The sequence below is a fragment of the Erythrolamprus reginae genome, chromosome 7, assembly GCF_031021105.1.
Source record: "Erythrolamprus reginae isolate rEryReg1 chromosome 7, rEryReg1.hap1, whole genome shotgun sequence".
Taxonomy (NCBI): Eukaryota; Metazoa; Chordata; class Lepidosauria; order Squamata; family Dipsadidae; genus Erythrolamprus; species Erythrolamprus reginae.
Genome location: NC_091956.1, coordinates 47,221,576 through 47,239,953, shown reverse-complemented (window position 1 = coordinate 47,239,953; position 18,378 = coordinate 47,221,576). Strand labels below are relative to the sequence as shown.

Sequence of the window (18,378 nt, the reverse complement as noted above, 5' to 3'; positions counted from 1 at the left end):
AAAAGCACCTTTGGGACAACCATGACCTGGATGACTGAAGAATCCCCATAGACAAGAGATTTCTGTGTTCAGTGAACTCACAAAGCACTGTTGCCCCCCACGAGAAGCAATCCACAGATCCATTTGCACCATTTAAAGATACCAGTTGGTCTTGCCTCACAAGGTATCATAAGGAAACCATCCAGATTTAAGGAAAGATCAATGCCCCCCAATAAAAAAATCAGTTTCGCACCATCCCCACCCTCCTTGCCTTTCTTAAGACTCTAAAAACGCATCTTTGCCAGCAGGCCTGAGGTCATTGAGCTCTGCCACTCTGCTCCAGCTGACCGTGAAGAACCATGATTAGATTTATATGTATGGGTTTTAATTAATGGGTTTTTTAGACTGTATTGGGTTTCCTTGTACAGTATTTTGTATTTTTGTACTGACATTTGTAAGCTGCCCTGAATCCACTAGAGAAGGACATAGAAATCAAATAAATAAATAAATAAATAAATAAATAAATACATACATACATACATACATACATACATACATACATACATACAACAATCGGTTCTCCGAACTGCTCAGAAAATTGACAAATGGGTTCTCCTGAACCAGTGCAAACCAGCTGAAAACCACCAATGAGATTGCAACCTGATATATACAGGAAGAAAAATATTATTATTTTTGTCTAAAACTATTTGTGTTCTGTGTTCATATGTTAAGGGCAGTTAATTTATATCACTACCGGTAGTAACATAAATGTTTTTCTTCTTCATTGAGTAGGTAACCTTCAGAGAATGACTTTATTAAATCTAAATTTAGCCCTTATTTTGATTAATATGTATTAACATTACCCTAAAAAATGTCATTAAGTTGTTTTCTTTCTTTCTTTCTTTTTACCAGAATTATGCAAATAAAGAGTTGGAAGAGCAGTTGCGGTCAGTATCAAGTGTGGATGAACTCATGACCGTACTTTATCCAGAGTATTGGAAAATGTTTAAATGCCAGCTGAAGAAAGGGGGTTGGCCACATAGGGAACAATCCAACTTCGATGGAAGAACAGGGGATTCAAATCCAATAAAATTTGCTGCAGCACATTATAATACAGAGATCTTAAAAAGTAAGTAATTTAATGTCTACAAAGTTTTTTAAATCTGTATATAAAAATGCATGTGTTCTTTCAAATACCTTTTAAATTCTAAAATATAAATGTGTGTGTGTGTCATTTAGCATGCTCTGTCTTAATTACTTAAATGTTAATAGTTTTTAACATAATTTACTATGATTAAGTATGTTAAAATATAAAATATAAATATGCATGTTATGAATGTCTACTGGTTTGGACTGTCAATTGACTATTAGGACAAGACTAATCAAAGTAGGTAAGATAAGTAGGAAGTATGTAAGCTAAGAGAGATGGAGTTAAGAGTTAAAAAGAGGAATATGCTAATTCCTTTGATACAAAATTGCCAGTGTATAGTCATGAGAAATGAGAATTTAGACCAGTGTCAACAAGCAATTTATCTTTTAATAAGTTTAATAATCTTTTGATCCAAGAGGTATAACAGCTCTAGTTTCTAATGAAGCTTTCAAAAAAGGAACAAATTAGGAATTGCATATCAAGTTTAATAGGAATTGGATACTCCTGATATGGGGATAGACTAGTTTTAGGCTCATGAAAAGATAAAAGAATTTTTTATCTGAAAATAAGCACAACTGTAAGTACTTTCATTCCGGAGCTGTTTTTATTAACTTGATTGGTTTGGGTTAGTCTTTTTTTCCCTTTTTTCCTATTTTAGTCTCTGCAAAGTACATTTACATGGGGTTTTAGTACAGTATTTGGAAACTTTCTAGAACTCAAGCCAAGGAGATATGGTCATTTTCCAACTTGGCTTTCTTCATACTTGCCTCGAGAAACAGGACATACCATCTTATTTATATCTGGTTGACACCATGGAAAATATTATTTGGGAAAATTCCACATTAATGAATTTAGGATTTGTGCTTCTGAAATTCACTTTTAGACAAAAATATTAATTTTCAGGTACTTACTGTATCTTTTACTTCTTTATTCCAAATAGATAATATATTTGCATTTTTATTATGTAATACGTTTGCACTTTAAAAATATGTTCAGAAAGCAGACTCATAGTAAGCACTGATGTTATCTATATGCTTTCTTTTGGAAATTTCAGAAATCACAGAAATTAGAATCACTAAGATTTCTTCTAGGATGGAAATACCATTTTCCCATTAACTCAGCTGTTCATAAAAAAAACATCTAAAATAGGTTGCATGAACTATTTCTAAACATTATTTTAAAATCCTTAGCCTACAGGAGCATCTATGGATGAAGTTTGAAACAGAAAATAAGTCCAAATAGTAAATATTACTTTCCTTTTCAATGAAAAAAGTTTTTTATTATGAAGAGGATAATCTAGTGGCCAAGCAGCAATTTCTATATTAATCTAAATTCAATGTTGATAAATTTTTAATATGTTTACTAATCTTTCTGAAGTTTCTCATATGCAAACCACTGTTCTAACTTCATTTCTTCAGGACTTTTTAAAAAAATGTTTAATTAAAAAGTTAAAAGAAGTTTCGGTTTCTCATGAAGAAAATTGAGAATCTAACATTTACGTTTTATAATATGGAAAATAAATATTGTTTCAATATTAATGATGATTGCTGAAACAGTTGATTTAAAATTTGATTGAAAATTTGATTGATATGATTAACTTAGAAGCATCAGTCTTTCCAATATCAAACCTAACAGCTTCACTGCAATGAGCATTGATTTCCTTCCTTCCTTCCTTCCTCCTCCCTCCCTCTCCCCCTCCCTCCCTTCCTCCCTTTCTCGCCCAGTAGTTCATCAAATGGGTATAAAATTGCTGTTCATTCCAAATCTTCAGATTAGTTGTAACCCAAAAGTATACCCACTGGTCTGATTTGGATGTATAGGTTGTATCTTTAAGATCAGTATCATACTAATAGCAATTCTATCCTGATTTTGTTTCCTGAAAATATAAGACCTTACTTAGAGCAACCCCCTAAGTCTAATTTTATGCAGATTTATGCGAATGATATTTGTATTAGCATTTGGCTTGTACAGCTTAACTTCCGGTTTCCCAAATGTGTGCCTACACAGAGATTACGAAGAAAAAAAATAGATAACTTACCTGTAACTGAAATTCTTCAAATGACCATCTCTTAAGTCACATAGTCCGGCTTCCTTTCCCGCTTGAGATATCTTCTTTTTTCCTTTGTCATAAGATCCATGAAGGAGCTAGATAGGAAATATACATACTGTCCTTGCAAAAGAAAATTATATCTATTTAAATTAATGGCACAAACCCCAATTTTGGTTTGAATTCTAGAAAGGTTCCAGTAAGCAACTTCTGTTTTCCCATTTTAAATCATAACTTCAACAATTTTCAACTCTATTCAGGAGAAATATGTTACACAATGAAACATTTAGTTGGCTATTTCAGAATAATTTGTGAACTCTCACTGCTAAGTTCCAATAAATACACAACACTCTGCCATACCTACTTTTAGGTTTTTAGTTTTCCCAGGCATGTACAGTGTTCCCTCGATTTTCACGGGTTCGAACCTCACGGATACCACGGTTTTAAAAAAAATATTAATTAAAAAATACTTCGCGGTTTTTTTCCTATACGGTTTTTTTTCATTCGATGATGTCATATGTCATCGACAAACTAATAATTTTTGCAAATAAATAACAAAAAAATAATTATTGTTAATAAATAATTATGTTTATAAATATCAGGATCACTACTCAATGGCGAGTACCAGTAATAATGGTGAGCAAATGGTTGTTAAGGGAATGGGAATTTGCAATATAGGGGTTTAAAGTGTTAAGGGATGGCTTGTGATATTGTCCATAGCCAAAAATGGTGTATTTACTTCCGCATCTCTACTTCGCGGAAATTCGACTTGTGCGGGCGGTCTCGGAACGCATCCCCCGCGGAAATCGAGGGAACACTGTATCTGTTTCTTTGTTAAGCCTTATTTAATTTACTGAAATACAGTGGTACCTCGAGATACGAGTTTAATTCGTTCCGGACCTGGGCTCTTAAGTCGAGCAGCTCTTATCTCGAACGACTTTTCCCCATAGGAATTAATGTAAATAATTTTAATTGGTTCCAGCCCTCAAAAAACTCACAAAGTTAGTCTAAATTATGCAGAAAGACATGTTTTTAATGAAGAAATGTACATGTACATATAAATGAATAATGAAGTTTCTTTCACTTAACTTGTAAACTTTCTTAAACTTTTAAATTTACATATGTTCAACTTCTCTGCCACCCAATCCTGTAGGACAGAGGTCCCCAACCCTTTTTGCACCAGGGACCGGCTTTAAGCGATCAAGAGAGGAATGGGTGAATGAATGGACGGAGGGTGGGAAGGAAGGAAGGAAAGAGGGAAGGGACAGGAACAGAGGAAGGAAGCAAGGAAACTTATGAAAGGGGAGAGTAAGAGAGGAATGAGTGAAGGGAGGGAGGGAGGGAAGAAGGTGGGAAGGAGAAAGAAAAGAAGAAATAGAGGAAGGGAAGGTAAAAGAGAGAAAGAAAAAGAGCAAGAAAGAAAGCAAGAAAGAAAGAAAGAAAGAAAGGGGGAAGGGACAGGAACAGAGGAAGGAAGCAAGGAAACTTATGAAAGGGGAGAGTAAGAGGAATGAGTGAAGGGAGGGAGGGAGGAAAGAAGGTGGGAAGGAGAAAGAAAAGAAGAAATAGAGGAAGGGAAGGTAAAAGAGAGAAAGAAAAAGAGCAAGAAAGAAAGCTGCAAGCACCCCCCCGAGCCCCCCAGGCCGGCTGCAACCTTTTAAAACACGCGCGCCGCTTCGCAGCTGTCTCCTGAAGCCGAACGCGGAAGTTAGCGTTTGGCTTCAGGAGACAGCTCCTTGGCGCTTGTATCTCGAATTTGGGCTTGTAAGTAGAACAAAAATATATCTCCCCTCCCAGCTCTTATCTCGAGTTGCTCTTAAGTAGAGCAGCTCTTATGTCGGGGTTCCACTGTAATGCTAAACTGCTCTGGCATCACAATCATTTCAAGATCTATAATGACCTGATGCATAAGGCAGCCTATCTATTTTTTTTAATCTTTTTTACCACATCATATCCTAATTTTACTTAAATAATATTATTTACAATTTATGGGGGATTTGTATGATACAAACCATTCACTGAAATATTCATAAGATTCCCATGAGAAGGGAAGAATATTTTATGGGATATAATAATTTTAATTCAATGTCTATAAATAATTAGATGGAACCCAGACTGAATCCTGCAGATGCTGTCACTGGTATCTTACTTAACTTGTACCACTCTCTGAAACACATCTGTCTAAATAAGACTAAGTCTAGATTTCACATGAATTATTTTATAATCAAAGATTAATTATGAGTCTGATTTAAATTATTAAAAAGAACTATCTTATAAACTATAAGCTTCTAACTTGGCAGGTATTGATAATGAGTGGAGAAAAACTCAGTGCATGCCACGTGAAGTATGTGTAGATGTGGGAAAAGAATCTGGAGCAACAACAAACACCTTCTTTAAACCTCCATGTGTGTCCGTCTACAGATGTGGAGGTTGCTGCAATAGTGAAGGCCTGCAGTGTATGAATATCAGTGCAAGCTACGTCAGCAAAACGGTAAGTTGTTTTGACTGCATAATATTTAGATATCTACTGTTTCTTGCATAAATTTAAAGTAAATGCAATATTTTAAAATAAAATTGTAACAGTGTTTCTCTAGAACACAATTGCTTTGTGTTAACAGTGCAATAGACAATAATCAACTGCATAAATGATGGAGATGGAAAAATGTAATGATTAAGTACAGCATGTGAAAGAACAGAATGGACTTCCTGTCGCTCTAGAGTCTCATGGAGCTTATGAACACATTTTGTGAGCCTAAACCTTATCAGTAATCAGTGTCCGATCGTTTCTGCTATTTAAATCCTAGGATTGATTCAGCATCTTTTTAAAGTCTTTTTAGAGTCCTCGGAAAGGGGCGGCATATAAATAAATAAATAAAAACAACTCACAAACAAAAATATCTAATTAGTGATAAGAGGCATAATGTTCTTTTGCTTTCAAGATCTTTAAGAAGATGTAAAGACTCAGAAAGAGTGCATTCCAAAAATATTTAATTTTATTTTATTGATTGATTTTGTCCAATACACAATGAGGGTTTTAGTGGGTATACACATAGTAAAATACATAATGAAGGTTATAGAGGATATACTCATAGTAAAATATATCTAAGAAAGAATAGAGGAAAAGATATAGGAATAAAACATATCAATGAAAGAATAGAAGAAGAGATATAGGAATAGAAGAAAGGTATAGGAGATAGGAGAGCAATAGGACAGGGGACGGAAGGCACTCTAGTGCACTTGTACTCGCCCCTTAATGACCTCTTAGGAATCTGGATAGATCAACTGTGGATAATCTAAGGGTAAAGTGCTGGGGGTTTGGGGATGACACTATGGAGTAATGAGTTCCATGCTTCGACAACTCGGTTACTGAAGTCATATTTTTTACAAGTTTGTCAAGTTTGGAGCGGTTAATATTAAGTTTAAATCTGTTGTGTGCTCTTGTGTTGTTGTGGTTGAAACTGAAGTAGTCGCCGAAAGGCAGGACGTTGCAGCATATGATCTTGTGAGGAATACTTAGATCATGTTTAAGGCGTCTTAGTTCTAAGCTTTCTAGGCCCAGGATTGAAAGTCTAGTCTTGTAGGGTATTCTGTTTCGAGTGGAGGAGTGAAGGGCTCTTCTGGTGAAGTATCTTTGGACATTTTCAAGGGTGTTAATGTCTGAGATGCGATATGGGTTCCAAACAGATGAGCTGTATTCAAGGATGGGTCTGGTGAAAGTTTTGTAAGCTCTGGTAAGTAGTGAGAGATTGCCAGACCAGAAGCTACATAGGATTAGGTTTACAACTCTTGAATTAGGCATAGAAATAGCTTTTTCCTTTACAATTTTAGATATATATTTTTTGAAAAACCTGCCGATCGAGTTCCGCGGGTTGTTTAAATCTCCCGATCGACTTCATCAGAAACCCGCGAACCAGCGAAGATCCGCGAATGATTTTTCTCATTAATATTTCTTGAAAACCCGTAATGAAGTGAAGCCGCAGTAGGTGAAGCATGGTATAGCGAGGGACTACTGTATATCAATAATGACTTTTATATTTGCTTTCCCGTACTTCTAATTCAATTGTTTCTTAACATTTTGATTGGTTTAGTCTTTTTTTCCAGTAGCTTTTGTGATTTCCTGGAAACTACATAGAATCAGACATGTAGAAATATCCTTTTTGTTTATGTAGGATTTGAGTTGCACAAAATTTCTTTACTACTCACCCTGAAGTGGGCTGCTGCTCAATTTTAAAGCAGGTAGAAAATTTGTCCGCTGTTGCTGTTTATTTTCTTTTGACACAAATAACCGAGTCACGCACACAAAAGAAATCAGCATTCTTTCTGTCAGAACAAACCATTATATTGCTCCTGGAATCCCATTATTTCTAAACAGACAGTTATAGCAGTGAGAATCATAGCATCTCTCTCATAAGATTTTCCCTCTTTTACAATAGACTTTTGTGATTCTAGAAACCTCAGAATTTCTTTGAATATACTGATCGCTAGTTCATGAAGACGCAATAATAGATTAGCTGATGGAAAATATTTTCATTGTGGTACACATTACAAAGAGGCTGATAATTTGGGTGTGTCTTATACTCTGAATGTAGCTTACCCCCACTCCCACCCCCCACCCTAACTAGCTGCTAATGATCTTCCCACTCTTACCTTGCAGGCTCTTTCATTGTTTCTCTCTGTGAAGAATGTTTCCCAAGCCCTAAGTCTTTGCAGGTTTTTTTTTCATTGCTCTAACTTGTTCTGAAAAAGTTTATTTCCATACCTAACCATGTGCTAACAATGTCCCCAGCTCTTACCGGCTTGCAAGCTCTTTCATTGCTACTCTCTTCAAATAATGTTTTCCAAGCCTTAAGTCTTTGCAGTTTTTTTTTTCATTGGTCTTATTTCCTCCAAGTGTTTCTTTACAGCCCTAACCAAGTGCTAACGATGATCCCAGATTTTACCCTCTTGCAAGGTCTTTCATTGTTACTCTCTCCAAATAAGGTTTTTTAAAGCCCTAATCAGGGGATAAAATAATATGCTGAAGCTGAACAGACTAAGAAAACTAACCAGATGAATATCTGGTAAGCAGATTCTTTTCCCTGTTTCCCCCACAAAAAACTAACATGCGTCTTATACCCCAGCGCGTCTTATAGTCCGAAAAATAAGTAATTAGAAATTTGAGATAATACTATGATTTAGATATCAGAGTATTTAGTTATCAGGAAACTATGACATGATTTGGAGAATAATCTAGACAAGGCAGGTAAGTTTAATATAGTGTAGTATATTAGGAAATAGTACCTTCAGTTTTTAAAACATTTCTACATTTTCTTCTACAAAGAAAATAAGTACCTTATGAAATATCACATCTCAATCAAGTAGTATTTCACTAGTTACATTTACTGCTATTTATCTGCTTGATTTAGAGCCTGCCTTCTTTCTTCAACATTGAGAATGATTTGCATGCAGCCTTACATTACACACACACACACACAGTGAGGGGGGAGGGGGGTTGGATCGTACTTTCCTCTCACCCATCCCTTCTGCTCCACCCACCAGAGACCCCAGGATTCCCTCTGCAACCCTGCCTACCTTATACAGGTACCACCCACATGTCTGATGTAGAGTTAGCCATGCCCATGCAGGCACTTGACCACCACCCCAGCCATGCCCACCAGGTGATTAGGAAGAACAGGTTGGCACTTTGTGATAAATAACTGGGGTTTAGGTTGCAGTTTGGGCGTTTAGACCCAAAAAGGTTCACCATCATTGACCTAGGATTTGCCAATCTTATTTGAAAACCACTTAAAATAATCAAACACAATTAATCACATTAATACAATTCAGTCAATTAGAATGTCTCTTCAACATTTTTATTTTGGTCTCTCAAAGGTTCCATCTATAACTTCTCCCTTCTCCCCTTCTGTTGGATTCTTTCTTTTTTTCTTTCTGTTATTTCGGTATCCATACTTTCTTTTCTTTTTCATTCCTTTATTACCTTTCAAGTACATTATTTGATTAAGTTTCCTTCAACCTCTTCAAATCTTCCCACTATTACACCCATTGCTTCTTAGTTGATGTTTTTGCAATATGTATTTTCCCCTGTTTATTTTTTTCTATACCACTGAAAATCTTAGTGAAATCATTTATCTGTTTTTTGCTTTCTATTTTTTGTCCTTATATTTTTTTCTTGGTTCTCCACAACTATATTTTCTACATATTTTGTGTCATCCAACATCACTTATGGTTTCTCATCACCTTTTGCTAGTTTTTAAAACTTCATGTATAGTGTTTGAAATATCCGTCAATTCTTCATATATCCACAGTTCCATTTTATCCATCTTACACTCTTTAGAGTTTTACTATTATAACTTTGTTGATTCAGACTTAATGTCCATATAGTCTCTTTAAATTTTCATTTTCTAATATACAAATATCCAGTTTTATTCTGCTCCTTTCCAAGTCAAAGATTTGTTTTCTTCCACTAAGGTTAAAGTCAAGACCAAATTCTCTAGTTCAAAGCAATCACTCCTTGAAGATTTTCAGTTTCCAAAATATTTTTCTGTAAGCAAGGCCAATTCAGAGTTGCACATCATTTTCCTTTTTTTTCTCTTTTTTTCTTTTTCTTCTTTTGTCTTCCACCAAATTATTATAGTGTTCTCTTTCCACCAGCGGATTGCATCCTCAAATTTTCCATAAGACATAGATCAGCTTTCTATTAAAACTTCTCAAAATACTTTACATTTATTTATTTTAGTCAGTTAAAAAATCCATGACTCAAACAATCCAATCAACACATGCATACCATTCAATATGATATAGCCATGATAGTTGTAAAGTTCATGGCCCCCAGGCCTGCCGGCAAAGCCAGGTCTTAGCAGTCTTTCAGAAGGCCAATTGGGTGGGAGCAGTACAGACATCGTGGTGAGTTGGTTCCATAGAGCTGGGGCAGCCACAGAGAAGACCCTCCCTTGTTGCCCTGCCAATATGCATCGCTTAGTCGACGGTACCTGGAGAAGGCCAATCCTGTGCAATCTTATTGGTCTCTGGGAGGTATGCGGCAGGGGACACTCCCTTAGATAGTCTGACCCAACGTACACACATGATAGTTCACGCGGCTGCATTCTGGACTATTTGCAGTCTCCGAAAACTCTTCAAGGGTAGCCACATGCAATAATCAAGACAAGAGGTGATGAGGGCCTGAGTGACTGTGCGTAGAGCTGCAACTGGTATGCCAGGTGAACCTAGGCAAAGGTCCCCCGGGTCACAACAAAGCTCAGCTGTGGATCCAGGAGGACACCCAAGTTGTGGACCTTGTCTGAGGGGGTCAAAGTTCCCCCCCCCCCAAGAACAATGGATGGACAGATAGAATGGTCCTTAGGAGGAAATTCCCATAGTTACTCGGTCTTGTCTGGGTTGAACTTGAACCTATTGGCTCCCATTCAGATCCTTACAGCTTCCAGGCACCAGCACATTACATCCACTGCTTCAATGAATTGATATGGGATGGAGATGTATAACGGGTATCATCAGCATACTGCTGATACCTCACCCCAAATCATCAGGTGATTTCAGCCAGCGGCTTCATGTAAATGTTAAATAGTAGGGGGAAAGAGGTCAGACTCCTGTGGCACCCCACAAAGTAGGGACTGAGAGATGGACCTCTGCTTCCCTACTAACACTGATTGCAAATGACCGGAGAGATAGGAGAAGAACCACCATAAAACGGTGCCTCCCATTCCCAGCAGTAATGGGCAAAAGGGATGAGTTTGGGGCTTGCACGCATTATTCGATTTTCCATTGATTCCTATGGGAAACATTGTTTCATCTTATGAACTTTTCCCCTTATGAACCTCTCCCGGAACCAATTAAGTTCGTAAGATGAGGTATTACTATAAATCCAATATAAAATGTTTTCTTCTCAATCAAATAATTAAATAATTTTCACAAAATCCAATTGTACCAATCACAATCCATTTGGGCTTTAAATGTTAAAATCTCCGTTTACTTCCCACTTTTTTTGTAGTACTCCTGGTTGCCAATTAGCTTCTAATTTCCATTCCGGCCTCTCTCATTTTAAAGTTTTATTTTATCCGTAAATTGGTCAATTACTAACCCAGTATCAATACCTTGTTTACTCAGCACTCCTGCACAATACTTAGGTCAAAGCAATCTTTACACCCTAGCAAACCATATTTTCTTCTTCCTGCTTCTTCAAGTGTGTCCATCCTGGCTTTCCTCAGCTTCCAGTTTCTGAGGCTTCAGTTGACTCTTCAGGGAAATTGCCTTTTCCCTGTTCGTGTCAGCTCATGTCTCCTCCAGAACAGTTTAGGTCAATAAAGATTTGAGAGTCACAAACACTATATCAAAATAATTTATTTTCAAACTATTGACTACCAAGACCATTGTCCTGAAAACATTTCTCTCATACACCACACTACATAAATGAGTTTTATTCAGTGTAATGTACTGTATGCATATGTGAATAGTCCAGTTTAGTAGGTTTTACTATTTTAACAAATGATAGTTTACATATTTGAATGAGCTATCACAAAGAAGATGTTTTTTAATCAATTCCAGCATAAAACCTTTCACTATAAAGTAGTAATTTCATATATTCACCTATCACCTTATGGAAACAAAAATTGCACGTAGTAATGAAATAATAAAGTTTTCTCTCATTATATATTATTATTGCTGCATGATATATCTTCATCAGTTACATTGATTTGCTATAAACGACGATTGAAAACAGCTAAATATGTGGTTGCTCTAAAACATTTTTGTTTTCTATTTGTTGTATCTCATTAGATAGTGCAAGCATTCCAATGTCTTTTTTCATGTGCTTTCCTTTTATCCCAGGAACAGCCATTGCATGACATAACCCCGGTTCACTAGTCATATTCATTTATTTATTACATTTTTATCCTAAATTTCTTGATAAATAACTAAAAGCAGTGAACATATCTAATACTCCTCCTTCAGCCAATTTTCTTCATAACAGGAACCCTGTTGGACTGAGAGAGAGTGATTGGCCCAAAATCATGCAGATGGCTTTCATGCCAAAGGAGAGATAGAACTCATGGTCTCTTGATTTGTAGATCAGGACCACCACATCATTTTATTTTATAGGAAAAAAACTGAGGAAAGGTTTTCTTGCTCCTATTCCTGACAGCTGTGTTAAGAAAAACGAACAGCTGTAGCACACATATCACTCAAGTTTTTAAGCAATCCTTTGGATGATGTATTAAAAAGGAACTGTGTTGATTGATACAAGCTGCTAGAAGTGTTTCTTTACAACATAAATGAACTTTCAATAGAGATACATTTTATTATGTGCCAATTAGGGACCAAATATAAGAAAAATGGCTTATATTATGCAACACACCTTATTTTATATTACCAATGTTATCAGTAGTATGGAACAAATAGTGTTTCCTGTGCAGTGTGTATTTCTCAGTATTTTTCCCAAAAATTACTTCAATATATACGTGAGGTTTTTGCCCAGTCAGGTAATCTTTTTTAACCCAAATTGCTTAAAGAAATAAAATTTAAAGTCTTATTACATTGCATCTTTTTGAATCTAATAGCTAATAAGTTTTCAAGGTCAAAGCATATCTAGTAAACTCTACTTGGTTGGTTGCTTGGTTGGTTTAGAATTAGCAATCACATCATTTTAGGTTCTTGTTGCATGAATAAAAATGAAAATGTTAAGATGAGTATATTAATTATTCATCATGTACCTACTATTTATTTGAAACTTAGAAGGATGCTTGAAAAGACTATGTCTCTTTGTTATAAACTGTTTAGAAGAACTTTATAAGTAGTTTCAATAAACACATAAATGCACAGTGCTGTTTTTCTGCCCATTTTCAAAACCTGTAGTCATAAAGTGTTGTGTTATCTCAATCAGGAAAATATATTTCTCACTCATAATTTATTGAGCTAACTGTTAAAAGAAAGAAGCATAAATTTTATGGAGAGGGAAAAAAGACTTTAATTGATGAAGCCATTTGGCTTTGAACATTTTAACTGATGAAAAGGAAAAGGGGAGAAAATAAAGCATAACTAGCATAGTTTTGACTTACACTCCTTTTTTTTTTGTATGCTCTTTGTAGTTATTCGAAATAACTGTGCCCCTGTCTCATGGTCCCAAACCTGTAACAATCAGTTTTGCCAATCATACTTCCTGCCGATGCATGTCCAAACTAGATGTCTACAGACAAGTTCATTCAATTATTCGACGTTCCTTGCCAGTGATACAAACACAGTAAGAAGAAATTGCATATCTTTCTACATTATTAAAAAACTATTTTTAAATAAAATATGAATTTTCCAATTGTGTTCTAAAGATCAAAACTAAGATGCGTAAATACAGTATATGTCTATCCTTAAAATAAATCGGGGGTCATGATCTAGTACATTATTTATTAAAACTTTGTTCTAGCTTGGAAAGTAGTTTTACAAGGAACCAGGCCTGCATCATGAATTGGCCAAAGTTACTTTATTGTTGCAATGCCTATTTACTAGATCTTGCCAGACTGACTGTATTCTTAATTGTATTGTATTGACAATAACAGTCAAACAGAAATAGAATAACGAAATTGGAAGGGAGTTTGCAAATCTTCTAGTCCAAACCCCTTCTCGAGCAGGAATCCTATACCATTTCAGACAAATAGTTATCCAGTTTCTTCTTAAAAACCTCCAATGATGAAGTATCTACAACGTCTGAAGACAAATTATTCCACTGGTTCTGCTTCAAATAAGACTTAGGTAAAGCCTGCACCACTTCCTGCAATACAAATCATTCCTTTTCAGTTCTCCCCCACCTTAGCTGGATATTCTACCACATGTGCTGGTATATGTACAATAAAAGATGTCATTTTTTTTCTGAAATACCTATATTGCATATCATATGTACTATCACTTGTCTTAAATTTGCCTTGATATATATATATTATGTTTTGCTCTTAGATGTCAAATAACAAATAGAACCTGTCCAAAAAGTCATATTTGGAATAATCATTTATGCAGATGTCTGGCACAACATGACTTCAGTTTCTCCTCCTATCAACCAGATTCTGGTAAGAAATATGTGATAAAAGATTAAAAGATAAAAGATATGTGATAAAAGATCAGTTATTTAGTTTAATTTATAGAAAAGGGGGGGAAATGGCCACAGGATCTTTCTATAATTTTATAGTTCATTTTTATGGGATAATGTATTCATATTTGTTCACTCCATATTGTGTAATTATAAGTGCAATAATATAGAAATGAATAGAAGAAATGAATAATTTCCAATAACTACAAAAAATAACAGATGTGTGTTCTATTCTTTTGCTGTGCCTGAAGCATTTTTCTTATTTCAAATGTTCAGATACTGCTGAAGGATATCATGATATCTGTGGGTCTAACAAGGAACTTGACGAAGAAACCTGTCAGTGTGTCTGTAAAGGAGGAGTGACACCTTCTAGCTGTGGAATTCACAAAGAACTAGACAGAACATCATGTCAGTGTACATGTAAAAATAAACTGCTTCCTAGCTCTTGTGGACTTAACAAAGAATTTGATGAAGAAAAGTGCCAGTGTGTGTGTAAAAGAACATGCCCTAAACACCAACCATTAAATCCTACAAAATGTATTTGTGAATGTGTAGAATCGCCAAACAAATGCTTTTTGAAAGGAGAAAGGTTTCATCACCAAACATGCAGGTAAGAAATATAACCTGAAAAACAACAGGTTTTCATAGCTCTGGTACATAGTTCTTCTTGAGTTTATAAATGACAGTGGGTATAGTTTCTTGAATTTTCATACATTTTCTAATCTTGCTCCTTTTCAAATACTGTATCTGTTAGATCAGCGTTTCCCAACCGGTGTGCCGCGGCACACTAGTGTGCCGCGAGACACGGCCAGGTGTGCTGCGAAGCTAGGGAAGCTCCAGCTGGGCGGGGCGCTGCCGGTGCCTCCGACCTCCCGGCTCCTGCCCGATGCCGCGGTTTCTGGCGCTCTCCTGCTGGGCCCCAAAGAAGGAAGGCAGGAAGAAGGAGAGCTTCATTCTTCGCACCTTTTTCCCGCCTTCCTTCTTTGGGGCCCAGCAGGAGAGCGCCAGAAACCGCGGCATCGAGCAGGAACCGGGAAGTCGGAGGCACCGGCAGCGCCCCACCCAGCTGGAGCTTCCCTGGCGTCGGCGGCAAGTGTCCTTTGGGGCCCGGCGGGAGGGCACTGGCGGTGGGAGTGGGGGGGGTGGCGGCTGCAGCGGCGCAGGCAGTCATGGGGAGATGGCGGTGGGAGCGGTGGGTGGGGGGTGGTTGCAGCGGCCGCAGGCAGTCGCGGGGAGATGGCAGTCGCGGGGAGATGGCAGCGGCCGCAGGCAGTCGCGGGGAGATGGCAGCGGCCGCAGGCAGTCGCGGGGAGAGCTCCAGGGTGGAGGCACCGGTGGTGGCAATTGGACGTGCTGCTGGACGCCGTAATTGCTGGCGCTGCGGGCCTGGCATATACGGCGTCCAGCAGCACGTCCAGCTGCCGCCGTCAGGGCTCCCGCTTGCAGTCAGCTGAGAGAGAGAGAGAGAAAGAAAGAAAGAGAGACATATAAGAGAGGCAGAGAGAGAGAGAGAAAGAAAGAGAGACATAGCAAGAGAGAAAGAGAGACATAGCAAGAGAGGCAGAGAGAGAGAGAAAGAAAGAGAGAGAAAGAAAGAGAGATAGCAAGAGAGGCAAAGAGAAAGAAAAATACATATAGCAAGAGACGGTGAAAGAGAGAGAGAGCAAGAAAGAGAGAAAAAAGCAAGAGAGAGATAGCAAGAGAGAGAGAGAGCAAGGGAGAGAGAAACACATAGAGGAAGGGAAGGAGAGAGAGAAAGAGAGCAAAAAAGAGAGGAAGAAAGAAAGAAAGAGGGACGGAGAGAGAGAAAGAAGGGAAGGAAGGAAAAGAGAGAAAGAGGGAGAAATAGAGCGAAAGGGAGGAAGAGAGAGGGTTTTTTTGTCCAAACTTTTCTTTAGCCCGCCCCCCCCCGCCCCCCCTTCAATGTTCCCCAGGATTTTGAAAATATGTATAATGTGCCGCGACTCAAAAAAGGTTGGGAAACACTGTGTTAGATAACTGATGCTTGAGCACCAGTTTGGTATACTGGTTAAAGCATCAGGCCGATGTGAATGTATGTCCATCCGCCCCAAAAGGTGTTTTTTTCAAGAGGCAACTGGATTCCCTGGTTTTGTTTTTTTTAATTAATTATTTTATTTTATTTTATTTTATTTTATTTTTATTTTTTTTTATTATTTTTTTTCAATTTTCATGCCGCCCTTCTCTTTAGACTCAGGGCGGCTTACAACATGTTAGCAATAGCACTTTTTAACAGAGCCGGCATATTGCCCCCACAATCTGGGTCCTCATTTTACCCACCTCGGAAGGATGGAATCCTGAGTCAACCTTGAGCCAGTGATGAGATTTGAACCGCTTTTCTTTGAAGATGTTTCACTTCTCATCCAAGATGCTTCTTCAGCTCTGACTAGATGGTGGAGAATGGAGTAATTTATACTCCTTTCAAGGATCGTCAAAAAAAATTAGAAAATCTACTTGCCTCTTGAAAAAAGCACCTTGTGACTGAGAATCTCCATAGACATATGTGTATATATGTATATATATGTATGTGTATATATAGTATATGTATATCTATAGTGTCACTAGTTCATAAAAACATGTCATACAATATGTACTGTAGATGGTGGAAGAGAAAGAGGTGATGTGTTCATTGGTTATATATTATATTATTTGTTAATACTTATGATCATTTTGGAATTATTGTACCATAAGGTGGAAGCAAATGAAGGATAAAATATAGGATGCTTATATAGGAAGTAAACCAGAGGTGGATTCCTCCTGGTTCTCACCAGTTCTGTAGAATCAGTAGCAAACCACTGATGATATCATGTAGTTGGTTTTGTCGGTGTCAATCCATGGACTCTGCCATCTTTTTTTAGTAATTTTTTGCTGATTTTTTTCCCTTCTGCACATGCGCAGAAGCTGTTTTTCTGGCACTGCACATGTGCCAGCATCTTGTTTTCAGCTTTTTTTGTGTGTGTGTTTTACAAATTTTCAGTACTGTGCGCGCGTGCCCACACGGCACAGGAGTAAGCGAACCTGCAGTGAGGTGAGTTAGAGCCCACTACTGAAGTAAACAAGTTCTACGTGGATTTTTCAATATGATAATATACTCACTATGTATATCTGTTAACAAGTCGTAGGGATGAATTATGCCAATTGATAAGTAGAAAATATATACTTATTAAATAATAAATAACAAAATAACACTAACAAAAATAACTTACTTAAAAATAACTTCAAAATAAAGAAAGGAGAGAGCAGCTATTTATTTGTTTGTTTGTTTGTTTGTTTATTTATTTATTTATTTATTTACTTACTTACTTACTTACTTACTTACTTACTTACTTACTTACTTACTTACTTACTTACTTACTTACTTACTTACTTACTTACTTACTTATTTATTTATTTCTTAGGTTTGTATGCCGCCCCTCTCCGAAGACTCGGAGCTATCCTTATATGGTGTTTGTAGATAAGATGAAACTGCAGGATTAAATGTTCTGGATGAACTATTAATCCATCATGTCCCTTCCCCGTCCCCCCAAATTTAATGTGACCTTTAATATACACTCCATGATTGTATCCATGCCAGATAGTTTTGTTATAAATTTCAAACAGGCATGATGTAACTTGAGATTCAGAATTCTGTATAACATACAAATTTGTCAAGCTAATGTGGCAGGTTATACAGAAGACTTTGCACAAGATGTGGCAGGCCAGGCTAGAATGATTACAGCTCATGTGTCTTTCCCATTCTTTGGTGATTTCCTCATAACGCTGTTGATTTGTTGAAAACAAATTGGCTCTAATGTAACCTTAATCCTGTTGCAAACAAGGAACACCAATGTGTTTTGGCAAAAAATCATTGTTGGGGGAGGAGTAATTTGTCCCCTCTGCCATCATTAAATGTCTATAAAAAGCAAACATATCAGTTTTTGTAAATAATGTAATATTTTAAATCAAACTCATTTGGGTAGTTCCTAAAGGAGATTTATTGCTTTAAGACTATTTGCTTTACATAGTTATTTTTGTTGAGAACAATTCTTTTTATGAGTTTGATACTGTTAATCAAACTTATAAGAAGTAATTTGTAAAGTAATTCAGTAATGGTATATTATT

General features: G+C 36.8%; 1 protein-coding gene across 5 annotated transcripts in view; it reads left to right on the top strand.

Annotated features, from left to right (window-relative positions):
- The window catches only part of VEGFC (vascular endothelial growth factor C), a 104,813-nt gene that overhangs the window by 69,952 nt on the left and 16,483 nt on the right, over window positions 1–18,378 (top strand). For 4 of the 5 annotated variants that reach the window (XR_011559616.1, XM_070757457.1, XM_070757455.1 and 1 more), the window contains 5 exons: window positions 892–1,108; window positions 5,477–5,667; window positions 13,274–13,425; window positions 14,130–14,239; window positions 14,536–14,869. Coding sequence is in view for 4 of the 5 variants with exons in the window: in XM_070757457.1 (XP_070613558.1) it covers window positions 892–1,108; window positions 5,477–5,667; window positions 13,274–13,425; window positions 14,130–14,239; window positions 14,536–14,869 (1,004 nt within the window). In the remaining variant the exon portion in view is untranslated. Of the gene's footprint in view, window positions 1–891; window positions 1,109–5,476; window positions 5,668–13,273; window positions 13,426–14,129; window positions 14,240–14,535; window positions 14,870–17,675; window positions 18,176–18,378 lie in introns of those variants that run through there. The other variant, XM_070757458.1, reaches the window with a different exon arrangement.